This window comes from Prosopis cineraria, unplaced genomic scaffold (genome assembly GCF_029017545.1).
Source record: "Prosopis cineraria cultivar Desert tree isolate PC_DT_omini unplaced genomic scaffold, ASM2901754v1 PC4, whole genome shotgun sequence".
NCBI lineage: Eukaryota > Viridiplantae > Streptophyta > Magnoliopsida > Fabales > Fabaceae > Prosopis > Prosopis cineraria.
The window spans coordinates 3,916,836-3,939,323 of NW_026555335.1; the positions used below are offsets into that span (position 1 = coordinate 3,916,836).

Below are 22,488 nucleotides of genomic sequence, written 5' to 3' on the forward strand. Positions count from 1 at the left end.
TTAACTTTAAAGAACAAATTTTAATTATGGTCTGGCCAATGCCGATCGAGCACCCCTTGCTTTCGTCAATCTCTGTTTTTTTAACCCACCCAAACCAAAACAATTATCTTGTTAATCTTTTTTTATCCTAGAGTTATAGTTGCTTTAATTTCGATATTATATATTTTGGACATGTTTCTCAAATGATATGAAGCAAAAATTAAAGTTGAAGTGGTCGCAATGAATGATTTAGAAAACTACCCAGAAACATTTTTAAGTAATTTTTTTTACCAAAAAAATCTACTTTTTTCCAAGAATATATTCTGTAAATATATGATTGTTTGAATCTAAGTTAGATTTTTTTATTTAACAGGGAAAAGATTAACAGCCTAAAATTATAAGTGGGGTCACCTTTTAATTTATCAAAAAAGCTTTCAAGAGTATGAGGGAGAGAATCTTCTAGCGGTATGGTGACGATAATTGGGGAAGAATCTTCACTAGTCATGGAACCCTTCTAAAACATTTAATGTATGGGCTTCTATTTATAATTGATCACCATAAATACTATTTTATTATTTAATTTAGATTGAGAAAATTGTTAAACCAAAATACAGTTGATTCGGGCTACACTGAAAATATTTTATTATCCTTGTTTCTGAAGGATATCTCATAATTTAATGATATATTAAATTTGAAAATTAGATTTAAATCAATATCTATATAATATAATATGGTAATTAACATGTAAGACGTAGCTAGTATTATTGTTAGTTGTGTTAAATTACTGTAATAATATGACAGAACTGTGTATGTTATTTAGCATTAGCGATACAACCACGATTTAATTATAACCACCCTACTAGAAAACAAAAATTTTCAGCTTCTAAATACACACAAATCCAACAAGAACAACAGATATGACTAGAAATTGAATCATTCATCCTCAAAGCGAGGACTTGAGCAGCACGTTAGCTCCATTTGTGTCTCCAGCCTTAGCTGATGACGGAAGTTAGCAATGAAACTCTCTGCCCTTTCGTTGATATCATCTTCGTCGTCTTCCTCCTGCCCGTAATAGTAACTCCTCTTCCTTCCTCCTCTGCTGCTTTCAGAATCATGGAACGCCATGACTCCTCTACCAGGGAAGCTTTGCCATCTCTGTAATAACTTTGAGCTCGTACCACGTCCCACTCTTGAATGAACTCGCCTGTACAGAGCTAACAGAAACTTCATCTTCTTCACAGCCACCTTGAATTGTCTTATAATGATCATCAGTGAGAGTTGTTGTTTTCCCATTAATGTTGCTGCTGTTGAAGCATACGTGCTGATAAAGAAAGGTTTGATATGAATGTTCTGCTGATAGCTGTAGGGGGATGAGGTATTTATAGCAGAAAAGAAAGAAGCTTTTTACATAATCTTGATTTAATAATTAATGGGCAAAGAGTGGAAAAGAAGATTGCGTGTCAGATAAATGAGTGTAGTTAGCGACTAACGATGATTTGAAAAAAGGAAGCTCGCAGCGACCTACGCTGAGGGTTTCATGAAAATATATCAATGTTTAGATTGAATCAAGACAACTACCTTGTCATTTTCATCTTAACTTTAAAGAACAAATTCAAACCATAATCTGGCGAATTCTCAACCCCTTGTCTTCGTTAGCATTTTTTTTTTTGGGTCTTATTTTCTTGATATTTCTTTTTTCTTTTTTTGTTTTTTAAAATATAAAGGAATGCAGAGCCTTTGACAAGGAAAGGAAAAATGATTAATAGATTAAATTAATACATTGCTAATCAAATCAACCCTCCTTTGTGGTGATAGTTTTGACTAAAGTCGGAAAACGTGCTGAGCCCGTAGGGCCAATTCATTTAAGTCCGATAGTTACTAAAGCCAAATTTGAGTTTTAAGCTTCAAAATAGAATGCGAGCTTATAAAAACTAATTTAATAGGTTGAGAGCCTAAACGGGCTAGCCCTGTAGGGCTGAGGGCCAGCTCATTTAAGCCCATTTATTTATTTATATTTTAAAATATTATTCATTATGATAATATTTTTAATATTTTTGATAATGTTTCAAATATTTAGTTGTTATAATTGCTTTTTTAGAATTAAAATTTACATAATACTTTGGTTTGTTTAATATTTTTTGAATAAAGTTTAGTTTGTTTAATTCTAGACAATGATATATTTAAATAAAAAAGTAATTATTTAATCTAATCTAGATTCTAGACAATAATTTGATTCATGTTACGTATGTGTATTAATATTTTTAAATTATTTTTTAATAATATATTTTTTATATTTATATAATTTTGTATTGTATGACTTAAATTAAGAATTTATAAATTTTAATATTTTATTATTTGAAATAAGGAAATGTTTGCATCATCAAGATATTATTAATATTAAAATTAAAATATTGTCCATATAATTTAAAGTAAAATTTTATATTGTAATAAAATGAATGAATTATTTTTAATTTAAAAAAATAAAAAGGGCTCGAAGCCCATAGGACTAGCCATAAGTCTATTATACTTAGGGCCAGGCTTAATATATAAGCTTCTCCAAAAAAACTCAGACTTAAATGAGCTGACTCTTTTAAATATGAGTTCATTAAAAACCAGTCTTGTAAAGCCAAGTTAATCCATTTTCTCAGCTCCAGTTCTCACGATCTTCTCGTTCAGCTTTTTTAACAATCTAGTTAATCAGCACATTTCCGTGATATTTGGATTAGAGAGATGCTGCCTTCCACGACGTCATTCATTTCATGGATGTTCTTTGGACGGGGAAAAAACAATTTTGACTTCTCTTAAAAATTAAAAATGATAATAAAATCCTTTATAATTTATTTAAATTCTCAAATATATACTTGTCCTAATATTATTGTTAATGTATACACTATACAATAGTTTACACCCATTTGAAAAATTTCCTGTCATGAAATATTTACTTTAAGTTTTTTTCTTTTTTTTATCTGAAAATTCTTGTATGATTGGATGGCCGGTGTGTTCACATTAATTACTTAGTCATGCAGAAATTTTTTGTTTTCCAAGTATGTATATATATATAAAAAAAAAGGTGTAGTTATAAGATATGGTCGTTTTATAATATTATTGTAAGATTTGTTTTTAGCGCCAACTATTTCAATACAGAATTTTCCAAGAAGCGAGGAACAATTTCATAGAGTCACAACGAAACGATCTAGAAAATTATATATATATATATATATATATTTGTGGGTTTCGCAACAATCAACTTTATTCGAAGAATATATTCTATACACGGTTGAGGCCACTTTAGATTTGTTTTGGAAAAACCATGATAAATTGATCATATATAATGTGTGTGATATATATATATATATATATATTCGATCAATTGATACACACGCGCGCACAGACACTAATCATAATTTTCATATACTATCACTTATACTTTCTATAACAATGATTAGAGTCAGTTCAACTTAGATCATTACGTCAGGCTTTCGTGTGAAATGAAAAGTAAGCATTTAAAGTTGAATATGAAGTATATTGTTAAAAAAAAAAAAGAGTTGAATATGATTATAATGATATTTCAAGATGTAAACTTTATTTAAGTAGGCATGTCATGTCTACAAGTACAAAATACTCTTCCATCACAGTTTATAGGTTACTTTTAGATAAAAGTATGCGCACTAATTAAATTTATTAAATACATTTTATGATCTTATTTTCTTTCAAAACAAGAATAATTTTTTTAAAAATATCTTTTATTTAATGTAACTGATTTGTTAAACATAAATAAAGAGAAAATATAATAAAGAGATAAGGATCATATTAAAAAAATATAATTAATAAAATATTATTTTTATCAAAATGTTTTGTATTTTGAGATGTGGAATTATTTTTTAAATTGTCTTATAAATTGAAAACGAAAGAGTATATAATTAAAAAAAAATGCATTCATGTGGGCTGATAGTTGGAATGCAGAGGACGTCTTAAGTCAATATTAAATGCAATTTTTAAATACTTGTTATTAAAATTTTAATTCAAATAATGATTGAAGTTCTTCAAAAAAAAAAAAAAAGCTAGACACATTCTCTGTACATTTATATATGATTTTGGAACTTTTAGACAAAAAGAAAAGAAACGATTTGTCGGTGATTTATATTACGTCCTTATTCAACAATTTAATGAAGAGTATTCTAAAATATTTGGTTAACAGCGGCCTAATTCCATTAAAAAACAGTATTAAAGAATGAACAAAGAAATCGATCTTCGTGATGGAGTTACATGTCAAAACAAAAGCAAAGAAAAAGAAATTGCTTAGAGTTGTGCACGTTATGTACTTTTGCAAATGTTCAGGTCTTCAGAACAAGAATAAGAAAGGGTCCCGGTTGACTAACTCGAAAGAAAATAAAAGGCTTCTAAAGTTGCCGAAGAATTTTGGAAATATTGGAATTTTAGAGGAACTACTCCGAAACTTCATTTATTTATCGATTTTTGATGGGGCGACGCCAGCTAAAATATTCTGGAGGGTGGAAAACAATCTTGTACTTTCCCGCCTTGTTCGTAGATTGTTCCATGATTTTACGTAACAGATTAATAACCACTATCATCAAATCACATTCTTTGTTGTATTATTATTCTTCGTATAAGCTCCACGTTTGCCCCAAACAAAACAAAAAAGGAATACGTTCTTCGTCAACTCATTTAATAAACATTGTGAGCAGTTTATGTATATCGACTTCTTTTCCATCACATTTTCTTGAGTGCACAAGTTTGTTTCTTTTTTGAACATGAGAATAAGTTTGAACATAGTTAGCCCTGAAAAAAATAGGCTTTTATACACCCAATACCTAGAGAATTTATTTTTTCACAAAAGGATTTTCTCCATAAACTTTAGATTTAACGAAAAAACGTTACTGACAAACGTCTCAAGAAATTTACCTAAAGTTCGTATTTCTTTCATACTTAGTCAATTTTAGTCGATCACAGCTGCATATATTATTAATGCATCCCAATGCATCACGTCAGCATAATTCTATCTATTTTCAAAAAGAGAAGAGACAATTCTCCCATATGAAGACCGGAAAAACGTCACAAATATAAGTACAGAATATCCAATCCATATATGGGCAAGATAAACATAGTCCTGAACTGATCCCGGAATGTACTGCCACCAAAGTCAGTTCGGCGGTGTTAAATCACAACCTGAGCCAATGAACGATAAAAGCGAAAGAGCACAAAAGAAATGGAATGTCAAGAACTCTCAGAAAGGGATCGCATCAGTCACAATAAAAAACTACCAGAAGAATTTGCCCTACAGTACCATCCGGAGATGATGATAAATTCATGATCTGACAGAAGGAAAATGCTGGAATCATCTGTATGAATCTGTGCGCTTTGGTTTGCTTTGAACAACAGCTTCAATCCTCTCCATCACCGCAGGTGTCAATAATGGAATCACATCAATTGCTTTCATGTTCTCTTGGATCTAAGGAAAGAAAAAAAATATACAACCCTATTTATATCCATAGAAATTTCTTCTTTTTTTTTTTGAAAAATATATATTTCCGGAGGCACTAAATAATTTGCAAGTCACTTGACTTGATTCAAATATAAAATGAATTTGTACTGGCAATCTCTGGATATAGACACTGTACACGTGAGTCAACATACAATTCCCGGACACTTCAGGACAGCATCTAATACAACAGTCTATGATGCATTGTTGTAATTTCTCTGCAACAGATTGCATCATAATTTTAATTCTGCTTTGCAGTTGCTATCAATTAATTTAAGCTGTCATCTCATAAGTTCAAACAACGGAGGTGGCTTCTCTCCACTGCAGCGGAGAAAATACCACAAATTCGAACCATCAGATTGGATTTGATAATTTAACTTTGATACTTATTAAAAGTACAGATTAATCTAGATTGTTAAAATTCGATCTGAATGCAGTAAAAGAGTAATGAAGAGAAATCAAGTCTGTTCAAACACACTGAAAAATTGCAAAATGACCTGTTTAACTTTCAAAATGAGCAACTAAGTCCTTTAGGTCTATTTTCCTCATATCAAAAACCTAGAATCACATGGCAAGCTCCCATTTGTCTCTAACGATAACATTCCAATTATGGAAATATCTAAGGTGGCAAACAAGTAGCTTAACATGGATGTAATAAAATTGACAAGATGACCAATTTGCTTTCTTGTGAAAGTTCAGTGACTTAATTGTTAGCTTTTGAAAGTCAAAATAGCAAGCATAACTGTGTTTTGGTATGACTAAATGAGCCATGCTTCAGATGACCAAAGCCATTTAACTAACTTCAATATAATCATTTTTTATTGAAATGTGGTGGCGTAAAGAGGGGATGGAAGTGAAGAATGCAACGAGCTAGAAAGCAACATAAGAAATAGAGAAACCCAGACGTTTAAGGTTAAAGGGAAAATGTAAATAAGTTAAAATGATCAAATACCAGTGATGCTCGTGTGTTCTACAAGTCATATGTAAGCCAGTTAAAAAGTGTTTCCAATGGCATTAAGCCATGGCACAGCCAAATTCAAAGCAAACACCATGAAACTTCCATGGCAAGGCAACCTTTGCATAGCATAAGCTTTAGTGCAGCAGCCACCATGGTGCAATATACAAATTTCATGGGATTATTAAGCCTACTGAACATATTACTTACATAAAGACTTGCATAGCAGATAGCAAAAAGGTGAAAACAGGGGAACTGGGACCGCACTAAATGGACAAACAAACTTTACAAGGGTTTGAGCATAACGGCCGAGAGGTACGAGGGGTCGCAAAGGGTTTCATGATGAATGATTAAGGTAGTAGTTAGCAGACTATCGGCAGGTATGAAAGGAAGAAAGGCCAAGCCTTTTTTCGTGCGAAAAGTATTGATCTTTAATAAATACGTCTTGAACAAGTGAAATAAAATTAGACTAACCTGGGACTCCTTTGTAGCTCCAGTAATAACAGATGAAACATTAGGATTTGCGGCACACCATGCAATGGCAAGTTGAGCTAAAGGCACACCCAGTTCATCTGCTATTGGCTTGAGACCATCAACCTTTCGAAGCACATCATCAACCAACGATCGATTTGCCAGATTCTGCAAAGCATGAGAAAGAGATTAACAACATGATGTGACCGTACAAGACAATATAAAGAAGCAAATCCTTTAGCTAGTTGTAAACAAACAACATTAATAAAATCCAAACAAATCTCATCCAAACACCAATACCCCACTGCATTGACTTACTACATCTCTGTGGTGTATATGACGCAAAGAATTATTACATTAACAAATTAAGAAGATAAGGAAATAGGACAGTCAGCATATATAACAGAAAGATATAAATCGTAAGGGAAACTATAACAATGATGAAGTAATGGAAAAGTTCTATTCATTCATAACTGATGCGTCCTGCTCTTTCTCCAAAAGCTCTCGCAGCATGAATATAAATCACCAAATACACACACACACACACACATTCAATTTTACAAGACCATCTCTCCAGTGACTCAGTATAAGTGCACTCTGGCTTTTCTCGGAAATCTCTAAATCTAATTCAATTCAAGAAGGGGACCAGGCGGAAATCTCTCAAATCAAATTAAAACTTACTCTGTAGTTTTCCAATGCAAACCGGCTGTCCTGCGGTATAGCTCCTTTCTTGTATTTTCCCGTCAGCACTCCAGATGCAAGTGGACTCCAAGTGGTCAGGCCCAGGCCATAATTGCTATAGAGAGGGATGTACTCAGATTCAACCTACATAGAGTAGACTCACAGTCAAACGTCCGATCACGCCTTTAATGACAACTGATAATTCAAAACTGGTCATCAGAAACTCAACTAAGTAACAACGTGAGAATTATCCCTTCTAAACATCACAAAAAGCAATCGCTCAAAATAATATTCGAATCAACCAAGAAGTTGAATATTTAGGGAAAAAAGTTAGAAGACGAAGGCTAAACATAAAGCCATATCCAAGTCCCCCTCCCCCAAAAAATAAAACAGCTTGCCCACCCCCTTTTCTCCTCCCAAGCATCAATGTATCTATCTATCAGAGTCCAAGTAAAACCACATGATTGGAGGATTGAAGCAGAAATACAAGATGAACAGAAGTCTGAAGCGTGGTTATTGACATGAAGATGAACGATTAAATTAGTATTTTAATAATACAGTTCTCTTCCATAAAAAATCCCCAAGAAGCAGATTCCAAAATCAGATATCCCTTGCCCATCACCCACCAAAAAAAAAAAAAAGTTATCCTTTCAATTGGAAAAATGAACCCAGTTAAGGCATGTCGTTTTACAACAATGGCGAGCTGATTCAAGAGATCAAAGCTGCTTTTTGAATCGTATTAATAAAGAAAAAATTACTAGCCCTAAAAAATAGAAAACTTATCACAAAAAGAAGCATCACAGTAATAATAAAAGTAATCATTAGGTGCTCAATATTTTAGCTGTGTTGCACTCATTTTAATTCAATTTCAAGCACGTATTGTCAAGAATAGTAAGTTAAGGAAATTATAACTCGGATTTTTTTCCTCCTTCCAGTTTAATCCCAACGATCTGTTAGAAGAACAAACTTGATCAATTTAATTCACGAACTTGCTTCTGTAATCACTTGAACTATCTAATTAACTTGAGTAAAAAACATTTCGAAAGAAAGGCATCACTTAAAGATTAAGAAAACTGAGAAGAGGAGAGGGGAGAGGATCATAAACTTCATGAGTCGGCAATGAGATCAACAAAATATAAAAGGCTACAGTACAGAGTCGCTAAGAACCTTAAAAAAATTGTGATTAATGATTTCAATAACCAAATACACAAGAAAAAACTTAACCCAAATCCACTACAAGCCTCCATATTCTAATTAAAAAAAATAAAAGAAAAGCCTTCGTATTCTAATTAAAAAGGAAAAAAAAAGAAAAGAAAAACTTCATTTTCTCAGCACAGGAACGAAGGATTAAAAAAAAAGAAAAGAAAAGAAAAGAAAAGAAAGACAAACTTCTGGAGCTTTAGAGCGACTAAAATGAGAAAGTCATAGGAAATTTACAGTCCTCAAAAAGGTCCAAATTCCAATCAGAAAGAAGAAAGCAAATCCCCGGAAACCACATCAACTATTGATCCTCAAGACCAAATAGGCAGTAAAACTTTTCCGAAAACCTAAGAGGACACGCACTAGATCCCGGAAAAGGAGAATCAAATTAAAAGCCCCTGTTGAGTAGGCACATAAATCTCTTACCTTGTGCCTGGACAGTAAGTTGTACTCTGGCTGCTCCACAATTGGTCCCATCAAATCTAATCTCTCTGCAATTCCCCATGCCTCCGTGATCTGCTGCGCCGACCACTCACTAGTCCCCCAGTAAAAAGCCCATCCCTTATCAATCACATAGTTCATAGCCCTAACCGTCTCCTCGATCGGAGTCGACGTGTCAGGCCTGTGGCAATAAATCACATCCACATACTCCATATCGAGGCGCTTCAAGGATGCCTTGGTACCTTCGACGATGTGCTTGCGAGATAGACCCTTATCGTTGGGGCCTTGCCCTCCCCAGAAGATCTTTGTGGAGACGACTATATCAGACCTCTTCCACCCCAGTTCGCGAATAGCCTGGCCCATGATCTCCTCGGCTCTGCCATTGGCGTAGACCTCAGCATTGTCGAAGAAGTTGACGCCATGGTCACGACAGCATTGGAGCAGAGACTTGGCCTCCTTCACATCGAGCTGATTCCCGAAGCTGACCCAGGCTCCGTATGAGAGCTGGCTCACCTTCAAACCCGATCGACCCAAGTTCTTGTACTGCATGGCTACTTGGAAGCGAGTGACCCACAAAGATGTTGTAAGGGTATAGACAGAGAGAGCGCAGGAAACAGCAGAAGTAGCAGGAGTGGTCTGGAACTCTAGAGGAAGCACTGAGCCACCGAGGTTTATAAAGAAGAGAGAAGGAAAGGTGGGAAATGGTAAAGTGCGGGCATGCATGTGGCATGAGCTTGCTGAGTTTTTGACACGTGGAATTAATTCCCCAAAATGGGGGACGTTTGGGGGTGAAACCGACGTGGTAATTGCCATCTACCCTGTGGCCTTCACTTGAGCCTCCTGATGGCACACGTCATTCCTTAATTTAACAATTACCGTCATTTACAGTACTTAACGATATATATAACATTATAAATGCAAATATTATCGTATGAGAATTATGACACCTCTCAAGATTCAAATAACTTAATTATGACTTTTATGAAACATTAAATCTTCTCTTTCCCTTTCATTCATGAATTCAAGTTTCTCTTTTTGGGTCAAACATTCGTGATTTTAAGTTAGTATAGGAATGTATTTATACACCAGATACATCAATTGTTTTTTCATTTTAAAAAATGTTAACGCACATACAATGTAATCTCCGTGTGTGTGTATTGAATACAGTGTGATCCACATCATTCCTTAATTTAACAACTACTGCTCCATTTTTTTTTTTTTTGAGTCATTTAAGTAAATCTGAGTTGAACTCCATCCAATTTATGCAACAAATCGGACCGGACATGTGACCAGTTCACTAATTCACCAATTCAATCGATCAATTCGGTCTGATTTTTCAAACCATGGTATATTCAAATAATTTAATTATAACTTTCATGAGTATTTTTTCTCCTTGTTCATGAATCCAAGTTAATATAGAAACATTAAATTCAAATATACTAAATATATTAATGATTCTTTAATTTTAGGAAATGTATCTACCACCCTAGAGTTTTAAATTTGAGGATTCAAATCCCTCAATTGCTCAAGTGTAATGTAAAAGAAAGAGATGAATTTTCTATAAAATCAAATAAAGATATAGAAATCATATCCATAATTTTTCCCCTTACACTGCAACTAAGTAACTGAGTGTGATACGCAAGGGAATCCAAATCCATGATACAAAATGGATTAAAGTGAATAAAAAGGCTCCCCTAAATTATTCCACCCTAAAATTTCCTCATGCTCATGTCAAATGGTTTATACATTTTCTTATTTTTATACCACATAATTCGAAGTTAAATTATTTATATTAAAACCTGCTATCAAACAACTTGCAAATGTCCGGGAAATGAACATTTTAATGACTTTATAAATAAAATAAAATAACATTTTTATCATGAAATTGAAATAGCATATTAAGCAATTTTTTTTTAATAGAAATCGAATTCATTCATTTACCACACAAGCATACAAAAGGAGCTCCCAGAAGCCATCAATCATCAACTGCCATATGCTGTAAAAGCACCTGGAGGTTGATCAAGGACATACAAATGATGATCTAAACTGTGAGTTAACTTGGCAGGTTTATATTAAATTTAAAATAAATATAAAAATGAAAAAAATAAATAACCAAAGTAATGTTAAGGAATTTAATTTGCATTGTAGGCCAAGTTAAAACATATTCTTTTAAAAAGAAAATCACATATGAATGATAAAATTCCATTCCCTGCTCGCACTTTATGGCATTCTCATTTATGACAAGGCAACTTTATTGGTCATACTCAGCAGTCATCTGTTGCTTCGTTTTCACTTCATCTCCCTCACACAAACACCACATAAAGCCACATCCATCTAAAATAGTAATATATGAAATTTCTTGCACAGACAAACATCCTAAAGTACCTCCCTCAAGGAAATGCACTGTTGATTGTTGAAGACGGGCCGGCCAGGCCTCTGCATTTGATCGTTCTGATTTTATGTACAAATCATTTTATCCCTGTAAACGCGATTAATGAAATCTTGTTAATATCAGACGTTGAAATAAAACATGAAACAAGAATGAAGTTCTCTCACCACTATCTGGAGGCGAACTTTGGCTGAGGAACTTTGCAGCACCTTGTTTCACTCTAACTATAGATCAAGAGAAACGAGGCCAATCAGAAATAGAAACTGAAACAAGTTTTCTGTGGGGTAGATAATTAAACAGAATTTTCCGTTGATTTAATTTGTAAAATATGAAAAAGTTACACTTAGGCGCTCCAACATTAGACAATTCAGACTTGGTTTACCTGAGAAGGTAAAGCAAAAAGAGACCACCCAAGAACTGTGACACGAGAGAGAAATCCTTGAAAGAACAAATTCATAATCATGGTTTAGAATTGTTCTACATCACAGAAGAGAGGGCTGTAAATTGAAGAAGCAAACACCAGGAAGGAGCTTACATGAGACAGGCTTCTGGAAGCAGCAGAAGAAGAGGGAGCAAGAGATTGCTCTAACTGTGATAGGGGGATAAAAGAAGCAAGAGTCAGTAAAGAAACTGAATATTTCATGATGTCGCACAACAAATTCACATCAAACAAAGAAAAAAAGATAACAGGTTGAGATGGAGTTTGAAAAAAAAAAAACAAAGATTTTTTCTAATCCCCAACACAGCAGGTTGAGATCTTCTAATATCTTAAAAAAGAAGAGCGTAACTGATGCCAAAACTAGCTAATGTAAGTTTGGCATGCGAGAAAAATGACCAATAGGCCACATTTTCAATAATAAGAGTTGCAGTACAGATCACCTTGACCAGGAACTCAAAGCACTTAAAGGTGATATTCGCCTGAGGTCTTCCCTATAAACCGTTGTATACCACTTGAGATTGGCATGGACAAAGGGAGAAATAAAACCAACAAAAAACTTGAGATTTCAGAAGCAGTAAAAAAACTTCAGTATGGAACTAAGTAATCACTTTTGAGTCTTTTAAGCACTTCTCAGCCTGCCGCACAATGAATATCTGGTCCCCGACAGCATTTTCCCCGTAAGTATCTTGATTTCTATGCCAAGTCCACAAGGCATATGTAGAGTTCAAAACCTGCATTATAACAGAAAGATAATTTTGACAACGGAAGACATTACAAAAGCTGAACTTGAAAAGGTTTATGAATGGGTTTCGTCCGTGTCAAAACAAGGGAGAAATGTAATATTTTAAAACGGTCAGATTCTTTTAGTTCTCCATATTTAGCAGGTGAACCTTGAAAGCAAATTTGCACCTAGAATGTAGAAACTAATCAAAACAAAATAGAAATACAAGAATGGTCTGATGAGCTATGAAATCCTGACCTAAAGGCTAGTAGTAAAATAGTGTACAAACCTACTACAAGAGAAAAATCGTATTATCAGACCGTAAATTTGGCTTCCCCCCATCGGAGGATAGAGTAATTTACCCATGGAAACGAAAATCATAATCTGAAGAAAATACCTCCAGTATCCCATGTCCAAAGCTGCTTTCTCTAAATGCACTCCAATTAGGTTGTTTGTTCCAACAGAAGCTACCTTTGGCAGGACCAAAAGAAAAATTTAAATGGCAAACCCCTCCAAATTCTGGTTTGTTATCTCCAGGGGAAGGACACTTCCCAGGGTCATCTGCATGATCAACATCTACTTTCTCAATATTTCCACCGTCTCCAACAGTAATGTAAACAGGTCCGCATGGATCCAATGTATAATTATAAACTCTATTCATCCGCTCATATGCATGCACCTACAAGATGGAATGTGACAATATTATGTAAACAATGAAGTCATATGCACCTGACTAAGTGTATTTAAGAAAACTCCATTTAAACGTCAATTTTATCTACAGCAAAATGTGACAAGGTACAATTTATGCTCATACGTTCATCAAAACCATGCACATCCAAAGTTCATAAACGGTGGAATAGTAATAAGTGCCTCATCCATATATTTAGCTTTTCAATATGCAGCAAAATGCGACAAGGTGGTATGAATTATGCTCATACGTTCATCAAAACCATGCATATCCATAGTTCATAAACGGTGGAATAATAATAACTGGCTTATCTATATATTTAACTGTTTAACCAAGAATCTCAGTCTATAACCAAATAAGCAAAAACGAGTGGCAATATCCCATCATGACAAAGTCTATCTGATTAACAACTATAATGAGATTTAACTTAGGAATCTAGAATATTTTCAAATATAATGAGATTTACAACTCCCAACTATAAAGCAGGTAGAAAGTAAAGTAATTTTAACTTACATGGCCAGTAAAAACAATATCAACACTGTATTGATACAGAAGTGCTTCCATTTCCAACCTCATGCACTCAAATTCTTGATAGTGTGAGGCATAGCTGTCATACCAAGGAGAATGCCATGCAGCTACCAGCCAAGGGGTTACACTACGATCTATGCTCTTGAGATCCTGCTTCAGCCAAGCATACTGTGCTCCTGAAATGAAGACACAGTAAAATACATCTAGTAGTAAGTCGCAATCATCTAAAGTTTAGCATGTTTACTGGTTTAAACACGGTAAAGGAAACTATCAGGTACCGGTCCTGTTGTAGTCAACATATGCTCCCAACATAATAAAGTGGAGACCCCCAGCATTGAAAGAGTAGTAAAAGTTGCTCTTCGAGCCACATTCTTCAGCAGGAACTGCAAATCTTGACAGATAAGATTTGAATGTGATCCCATCAACTTGAGGTTCAATCTCGTGGTTCCCTTCAATAACCATCATAGGCACTTCAGAGGTCAACGACTCCATAAACCTGGCATTTTAATCTCAACATTAAGTCAATCATAAAATAGAACTTTCTAACAGATGTATGCTTTGTCGGTTATCTTTTTTCTCAATCATATGGAAAAAAGCAATGGTTGAAGCAGAATTATCACCACCAATAAAATTTACAACAGGGAAATAAGGGTGGTCAGGACATTTAGTAAGGGCTTAAAATTGTATATGTTCAGTGAATCAGTGAATATCATCTCTTCAACAAGTTGCGCAGTATAATTAAACAAAAAAACAACAGTAGCTAGAAAAGTACTAATGCTTCCATTCCATACTGTAGGAATACAGATTTCACAACCACCATTATGAAAGTCAATCTCAATACTATTATGACAAAAGTTGTTTACCACAATTTTCAAGTAACTGTCTAAATCTTAGGATGTACAGAGTAAATAAATAAACAAAATGAAGCAGCAGCACCAATCAAAGACCAATGCTTCTTGTGCAGATAATGCTTTTATAAGATCATCTCCTTGTCAATTTTACTAATAGCTAAGCTCAACAAATAACTAATGAGCTGACAGACATACCCAATATCACACACACACACCACTTACAGCAAATTAATTTTCAGTACATTTTAGAACAATTAAGTTCTTCCAAATTGGAAGGCCTTCTCATTCACAAAAATTTTGAAATATGAACACCTAGCTAGCTAAGTCTCAAGAGTAACACATGAACTTCTAAAAATATCTTTACCTTCCCCACCCATCCCACCGGGGCTGATATGATTCTCTAATAGGTGCATCCGGAAATGCACATGAATAGCATGAAGCTCCTTTCCCACCTGTGGTAAGGTACTGATTTGCGTACGTTAAGTCTCCAACCATTAAAATCATTGAAGGATCATTGTAAGTTAGATGATCAATAGTTGTGGTGGAATTGCTTGTCAGCCCCAAATCTCCAATAACAGCTATTCGACGAGGATAACTGTTTGGGGCTGGCACTGGAAAAGTCTCAAAAGTATGTTCCACACTCATAGCTGGAATAGAACTATCTCCACATTTGTAATAATATTTGGTTCCAGGTTCAAGACCTACAGCAAGAAAGAGATATCTATGAAAAGTTCTTTATTCATGAGTATTATAAGACTGCTTACTTGACACCATGCATTTGCTTTCATATGATAACATTACTTTTATCAAACCAAATCCTCATTGCCAAAAGGTCTGCATCATCAATAAAAACCATCAACCAGCCTCGATGGATTACTAAGACAGATGTCAGAAAATTATGAAAATGTAATGCATAAAAAACAAGGATAAAGGTGCAAAGTTAGTTACGAACTACTTCATGAGAACCACTAGATAGTCTATATTATGAGGTGGTACAAAATAAGTCATCAACAATTTAAAACAAAGAACCAACGCCTCCTGTTAATTTTGAAGAGACAGATGTTAGTGACCAGTCTTTTGACTGAAGCTTTGTCTATATGGCTATAAATTTTTCGACTGTCTTCTTCCATTTTTCTTCTTCATCGTACATCTTTTCCTTCCGTCATCCTCCATTCTTCTCTGTCTGAACTTTGTGCGTCTTCGTGCGTCTTCTCCACCCTAGCTTAACTTGAATTTGTGCTCATAAACCAGGTGCGTCCTTTCTATTTTTCCTTCTTCGTTATGCTCCGCTTGATTTCTTCGTTCTGCACTTTTGCTGCTCTGCTTCTTTGATTTCTTCGTTCTGCACTTGTTCTTTGCTGTTTTTTTTATTTTTGTTTTATTTTTGTTTTAATTCTTCGTTCTGCTTCTCGATGACTACTACTGAACATCTTCCTTCACGCTCCTCTGCTTCTCTCATGTGTGTGTGTGTGTGTGTGTCTGCTTGAAAGCTCTTTAGGATAGGATATGGCAGAAGCTCCATCATTGCCGGTGATCGAAGAAGAGGAAATAGACGACGAGTTCTACGGGAAGATCGAAGCGACCAAGTCCGTTGACTTCACCGGACCGGAGATTCACCGTTCTCACGAAGATTGCTACTGGTTTTGCTCGTGCATCAAATGTGACCAAAATCATGAAGAAGAGTTGGACTCTAAAGCAATCTGCAAGAATTTTGTTCTTCGACTTATGGCAGCAAGAGTTCCCAATGTTCACCTCAGAAAAGCACTGAATTAAAGAGAAGCAAGTGCAAATATGAAATGCCCACTCACAGCCTTTAATGAATTGAAGAGTAAATGATTATCGAACAAGAACCACGCATTATCTCATTTGGGTTTTTGTATGCTTCAAGCACCATTGGGATGAGGGATTGTCTGATAATTCTGCATGTGCTTAACTTGTTCGGGTTGATGTTCACGTTTCTAGTGCCGGAGACGAAGGGGAAATCGCTGGAGGAGATTTCCGGTGAAGGTGGCAGGTGAGGAGTAATTTCTGGATTTATTTCTTTATTATGGGGGAAGAATTTACTCATATCCACTTGTCCAACAATCAAGTGAAGGTACGTTAATTTACTCATATAAAAAAATGGCTGATAGTTAAATTTACACATTTAGCTCAAAAAACAATATAAAAAGAGCTTTAGATGTTCATCAATTTAAAAATCCGCAGCAACGCAGCATCTTGCTGCAGATGAACTGTATAACAAATGTAGGTAAACCGGGAAAATCAGTTACCCTGACCAATGGCAATTTCATTACATGAGGTGGGCAAATTTATCTGTCTGATCTCCACGATTTCTTTTCAGATTGACAAGTGCTGGATCTTAGTCACTTAATAGTTAATTCAGTGATCACCGCTCCCTACCACTTATTCTCGTTCGAAACAAAATCCATAAAGACTAAACCTGACGAGTTACCAACAAACTATAAAGCATTCCATACGTACCATCGACTTTGACGTGGTGAATAATGCCCGAAGTGTAATTCCGCAGGCCCTCAAAGGGATACAACTGACTGTAAACTAGAGAATTTCCTTTCTTAACGCTACTATACTTCCCACTTTCTTTCCCATGCCACACCTCGCTTCCAACCGATGAAGGATCAAGAGGGGTCACATTTAAACCAATTTGGGCATCCCCTGATCCAATATGGAAAAAAACAAAAAAAAAAAAACCAATAACAATGCCGACCTTTCGAACATCGATCACATCAGAAATTAATAGAAAGAATTATAGATTGCAGATATAAATACCGGTAACCCAGGAAACCCACATTGCAGTAGGCGAAGAAATCGCTAGAGCAATCTGTTCCGGGAAATTTGAGGTGACATTCTTCTTGAGCCTTGGATGTGTCATGGGCAAGTCATCGCTGCCCCGACGAAGCGATGGGTCGAAACGGCGAGTCACTGGCTTAAACGGGCCATCCAAAGTAGTGGGTATGCGTTGTTCCGTCACTCCGATCTTCGCTAAGGCCAGAACAACGGCCAGCGATATCCATAAGGCATAGACTTTCATTGGGTTCTTAGCTGCTGGATAGTTGCTCTGTTTCGATGGCGTGAAGGATTCTCGAAGGCTAAGAAGGTGGATCATACATATGACAAAAGAAGCTGAAGTGAGAATAATTTAAGTAATTAGTATTAGTAATCTGTTGTGATTTGAACGTAGGCATCTCCGCAAAGACCAATGGAATATGCGACTTCGGATTTACCAGTGCCGCCACGCTATCCATGCTGCTACTACGACGGACAATTGTTTGATTAGATCTCGCAGTCAAGACAGTAGACTTGAAGTGAAAGTTTCTTCTTCAACTTTCAGAAAACGGAGCGAAACACAATTTCGCCTGTGGCTTTATCAGCTTGTGTCCTGCGTTGGCGTCCGCTTTCCCCCTCCCTTCCATTTCAGCCTAAAATATCTCTATCGTTTATTTAAATTAATTTTTAAATATTTTTGATATTATATTTATTAAAATAAAAAATATAAAAAAATTAATATTAAATATATATTATTTAAAGTATATTTAAATGATTAATTTATAAATTTATAATTTTTAATATCAAATCAAGTTATTTAAATTATATTTAAACCGTTCAGGATCTATTTGAAAAATTAAATTATAAAATTATAAAAAATTTTAATATTAAGTTGAATTGTTAGACTAAATCTGTTCTGGCTATATTGATCATGAACATATTTATTAAAATTTTTAAATTTGTTTCTAATTTTTAGATTAACAAATATAATATTAAAAATATTTGAAAATTAATTTAAATCAATGTCAAGAATCAATTTAAATTGAGATGAAGGTCAGGAACATGTGGTTATCACTCGAATGCAAATGCCTTTTTTTTTTTTTACTTTCACACCCAGTATCTCAAAATATTTAAATATATTGGTTTATTGTTCACTCAATTTACTTTAGACTAATTTAAATTTTTGTTTAGGTGGAGCCCTCCATGAAAAGATTTTATAGGTACCACTGGATGAGGCATACTTTACATGCTCAATGACCCTGCTACATATCTTGAAAGTCAAACATAAAATCCTAAATTAAACTGTTTAAGCCCCTAGCTATTAAGACAAGTGTAGTTGGTTCATGCTTCGATAACAGCTGAGGATGTAGATGCATTGAAATTCCAGTCCTTTTTGGCAAACAAATCATGTTCGGTTGGTTGGGACCTGGGATGCATGAGTGTGGTCTTATATGGTAATGGGCTTAAGCCTTGGACCCTCTGAGTGGACTGTGGAGTGTGGACAACAATTCAGACCCCTTTGAAACATTAGCTTGCCTGTCCCCCCATGTTGAAGTCAATACTTTCCAACATGTCACTATTCACTAATTTACTAATCATAGAATATTTAAAAAAAAATTGGAAGGCAGAGAAGACAATTAAGGGTAAAACAATAATTTTAAAATTTTTAACATAATTATAAATAAAAAAACTAAGTGTTTTAGAACCTTGAACGGAATATTCCTAACCCCTGTATTCTACTCTTAATTTTATATTATTGTAAATTGTAAGTTGCTTTTTATGGTTACAGAATTATAAATAAATCATGTATTAACCATGAAGTTTGGTAGCAAATAAAAGTTTTCAAATTTTTTCTATCCTTTAAATTTTAGTTTTGATATTGATATATTAAGTTTCTTTATTCCCTCCATCCTTTGTAGAGGGATTTTGACGAGGCCCTCTTATTTTATCGTACTGTACTATTGTCTCTTCATATATAATTGGAATATAATTTCTGTCCAAAAATGCTAACATAACACATGAAAGTAAAATTAACGCATGCTGTTATGTTATATTACCGTTTGAAGATCCATGTGAACCGTGAATTATAGCCAAAGAGGAAAAAAGAAAAAGACACCTTTTTTAAGTCACATGTATTATGGTCTAATAATTTATTGAATTGTATAAATTTTAAATACGAATAACAAGTTGTTTCTAATTAAGGGCTTATTTATTTAAGATTAAAAAATAAATAACTTTTAGGTAGTTTAGAGATTTTATAAAAAGATGTTTAATTTGTAGAGATTTTATAAAAAGAAGACATTATTTTATGATTGACTACGATAAAAAAAAAGTTATTATAGTTGATTATTTTTAAATTTTATTATATCTTTCTTGATAAAAATAATTTATTATTTTAAAATTTTATAATATTTTTTGAGTATTTCATTTCTTTAAAACATTCTCTCTCATCTACTGTATTATATTATTTTTAAAAGATATTTAAAATAGCTTTTTAAAATAATTAGAAATCTGATTTTTTTAAATTCTGATTATTTTTAAAAATTTAAGCAAATATCACAAAAACCAATAAAATATTTTTTTAAGAAAAATAAGTAACTTTTCATAAAATAAGTTAAAATAAATTGGCCTAAATTTATAAAATATTAGTAAAAGGTGGATGGGAAGGCGACGACAACATTGGAATTTGGAAATACTTGCAAAAATGCCAATAAGGCATCATTTCGTAAGGGAAACATATGGCATGTTAGTCGCAAGGGATGATGTCTTTGTGAAGCACCTCTCCTTGTATTTTACATGCAAATCTATCAATTATTTTCTTCCTAACTCTGATATATCTTATGGACATCGCAGTTTCAACACCTAAAAGATTAAAAAAGATAAGGAAAGAAATTCATAAAAGACAATAGTGTTTCTAGTGGACACGATATTTTTATATTTTAGCTCTGACCCAATTAACTATAGTTTCTGCATTGGCAAGTAGCCGAGCACTGAATCTCTTCTACAAATACTCATACCATTCCCCTTAATTAGCTGTCACACCCAACCTCAATTCCTGAACCATCTATTCTTTCTCTTTTCTCCATGGATCCTGTTGCGAACTTGCCATCTGCAACACCAGAGATCAGGGCCACAGATATTTGTAGCATCAAGTCCCTTTCTGAATCAGCTAAACGCTCAGCCATCCCTTACACCTACAACTTCCTCGCAGACCCTCGTGAGAGGCAAGTTGCAGATGAACTCACTGCCCAGATCCCTATCATTGACTTCTCCCTCCTCCTTTCAGACGACCCTCAACTTCATGCCCAAGGTGTCCAACACCTTCCCAAAGCCTGTGAGCAACGGGGCTTCTTCATGGTAATATCAATTGTTCAAAACTACTTTTGCTTCTTAGATTACTTCAACTGTGTATTATACTTGCTCATTTGATGTAGTGTGATGTCAGTGTTTATAGTGTACTATGGTCATATCAGAAGATTGAAATGATTTTCCTGGTTCTCTCCATATCTGGCAGGTTATCAACCATGGCATACCAGAAAGCTTAACAGATGATGTGCTAAGCTTGGCACGGAAATTCCATAACTTGTCTGATGAGGACAAGGCTGAGTCTGTTGACAAGGGGGTGTCAACTCCCATCAGGTGTGGCACCAGTTTCAACCCCAAGTCCGAGGATGTTCGCTATGGGAGAGACTATCTCAAGGTCATCACCCCCCCACAGTAGGCCTTCCCCCACAAGCCTCAAGGCTTCCGGTTTGTAAAAAAGCTAGAAATTCAGAGTCCACACACGCCTAATAAGTTATGTTGCGAAGGAGTACTGATGAGCGCCCAGGAATGTGGCGACGAAGCTGCTAATAGGGATATCAGGGAGCATGGGTTTCGAACCGAATGCCGTAGCCGAGGCCACTGGTTTTGACAGTGGTCTTCAGGTGTCCATTGCAAGCCTATACCCACCTTGCCCTCAACCCGAACTGGCTCTGGGCATGCACCCTCACTCAGATCATGGCTTCTTGGTCCTCCACGTTCAGATTGAAATCAGTGGCCTTCAGATCAGCCACAACGGCAAGTGGGTCAATGTTAGCCCCTTCCCAACTCCATCCTCGTCAACATTGCAGATCAACTTGAGGCCAACCCCATCTTCACCCCGAGCCATTTGTTATGTACAAAAACTCCATTTTTTTTTGGTTGACCTGGTAAAGGTTATATTTTCGTTGACTTAACAACAAAAACACAGTATTTATCAAGAAACATTTTCACAAGCAACTGGTGTGCAGACAATTTATGCATGGTTTGGTCTTGTGGATGTCATATTTTGATCCAACACTTGTGTGGGGTTTGGGTTTAAATTAGGTGGTAAGCAAAGTGTCTTGCACAGAGCTGTTGTGAACAAGAAGGAGACGAGGAAATCTGTGGTGACTGCGAATGGACCAGATTTGGAGAAGGTGGTAGAACCAATGCCAGAGTTGATGAAGACGGAAGAAGCAGTGTTCAGAGGGATGAAGTTCAACGAGTACTACGAGCTTCAGCAGAAGATCCCATCAAGCCAAGAGAATGAGTGATGGGTGATTCTAAAACCCACTCTACAACACTCGAAACCGAGGGTTCTTCTCATTGGTATGGTGACGTGTCAGTGGAAAAAGGGATCCGGAACAGTGCATATATTATCACATGCCACTTAAAACCCACGAGGGCTTGTAGAAATTAATCAATTTCTATGCATTAACAACTGTGATCTCTTGGACCCAAGGAAAAAAAGTATTAACTATAATAAGGTAAATAAGATTAAAGTACAGATTGGGTGAAAAAAGACGGATTAAATTTCAAGAATCTTTCGCTGCAAAGTTTGCAACACTTTTCTTTCCTC

General features: G+C 35.0%; 5 protein-coding genes across 14 annotated transcripts; 2 read left to right on the forward strand and 3 right to left on the reverse strand.

The window, feature by feature from the left end:
* Positions 1-783: 783 nt before the first annotated feature.
* Positions 784-1,298, reverse strand: LOC129308117 (uncharacterized). Its single transcript, XM_054949132.1, has one exon. The coding sequence runs from the start codon at positions 1,270-1,272 to the stop codon at positions 913-915; it is 360 nt and encodes a 119-aa protein (XP_054805107.1). The 5' UTR covers positions 1,273-1,298; the 3' UTR covers positions 784-912.
* Positions 1,299-5,061: 3,763 nt separating this feature from the next.
* LOC129308475 (probable voltage-gated potassium channel subunit beta) lies at positions 5,062-9,904 on the reverse strand. Of its 2 annotated transcripts, XR_008592622.1 has the most exons (5): positions 9,213-9,904; positions 7,587-7,730; positions 6,909-7,073; positions 5,285-5,449; positions 5,062-5,166 (listed from the first exon to the last, which is right to left on the reverse strand). XR_008592622.1 is itself a non-coding variant. In XM_054949595.1 (4 exons), the coding sequence occupies exons 1-4, from the start codon at positions 9,774-9,776 to the stop codon at positions 5,336-5,338; spliced, it is 987 nt and encodes a 328-aa protein (XP_054805570.1). In that variant the 5' UTR covers positions 9,777-9,900; the 3' UTR covers positions 5,062-5,335. The 2 variants fall into 2 exon arrangements, 1 of the variants encoding a protein (XP_054805570.1); XM_054949595.1 differs by having other exon boundaries at positions 5,062-5,449; positions 9,213-9,900.
* Positions 9,905-11,274: 1,370 nt separating this feature from the next.
* On the reverse strand, positions 11,275-18,264 carry LOC129308474 (purple acid phosphatase 23). 9 transcript variants are annotated; one of them, XM_054949591.1, is made up of 13 exons: positions 18,086-18,262; positions 17,631-17,950; positions 17,325-17,516; positions 15,208-15,544; positions 14,271-14,488; positions 13,978-14,168; positions 13,174-13,455; positions 12,664-12,786; positions 12,496-12,546; positions 12,152-12,205; positions 11,999-12,054; positions 11,784-11,840; positions 11,275-11,706 (listed from the first exon to the last, which is right to left on the reverse strand). In XM_054949591.1, exons 2-12 carry the CDS (start codon positions 17,890-17,892, stop codon positions 11,837-11,839), a joined length of 1,770 nt encoding a protein of 589 aa, XP_054805566.1. In that variant the 5' UTR covers positions 17,893-17,950; positions 18,086-18,262; the 3' UTR covers positions 11,275-11,706; positions 11,784-11,836. The 9 variants fall into 9 exon arrangements, with proteins under 9 accessions (XP_054805566.1, XP_054805561.1, XP_054805560.1 ...); XM_054949586.1 differs by having other exon boundaries at positions 11,787-11,840; positions 17,631-17,984; XM_054949585.1 differs by having other exon boundaries at positions 17,631-17,984.
* Positions 18,265-20,633: 2,369 nt separating this feature from the next.
* On the forward strand, positions 20,634-21,910 carry LOC129309995 (2-oxoglutarate-dependent dioxygenase 19-like). Its single transcript, XM_054951803.1, has 2 exons — positions 20,634-20,984; positions 21,142-21,910. The coding sequence occupies exons 1-2, from the start codon at positions 20,712-20,714 to the stop codon at positions 21,346-21,348; spliced, it is 480 nt and encodes a 159-aa protein (XP_054807778.1). The 5' UTR covers positions 20,634-20,711; the 3' UTR covers positions 21,349-21,910.
* LOC129308360 (2-oxoglutarate-dependent dioxygenase 19-like) lies at positions 21,497-22,183 on the forward strand. Its single transcript, XM_054949442.1, has 2 exons — positions 21,497-21,779; positions 21,975-22,183. The coding sequence occupies exons 1-2, from the start codon at positions 21,497-21,499 to the stop codon at positions 22,181-22,183; spliced, it is 492 nt and encodes a 163-aa protein (XP_054805417.1).
* Positions 22,184-22,488: the final 305 nt, after the last annotated feature.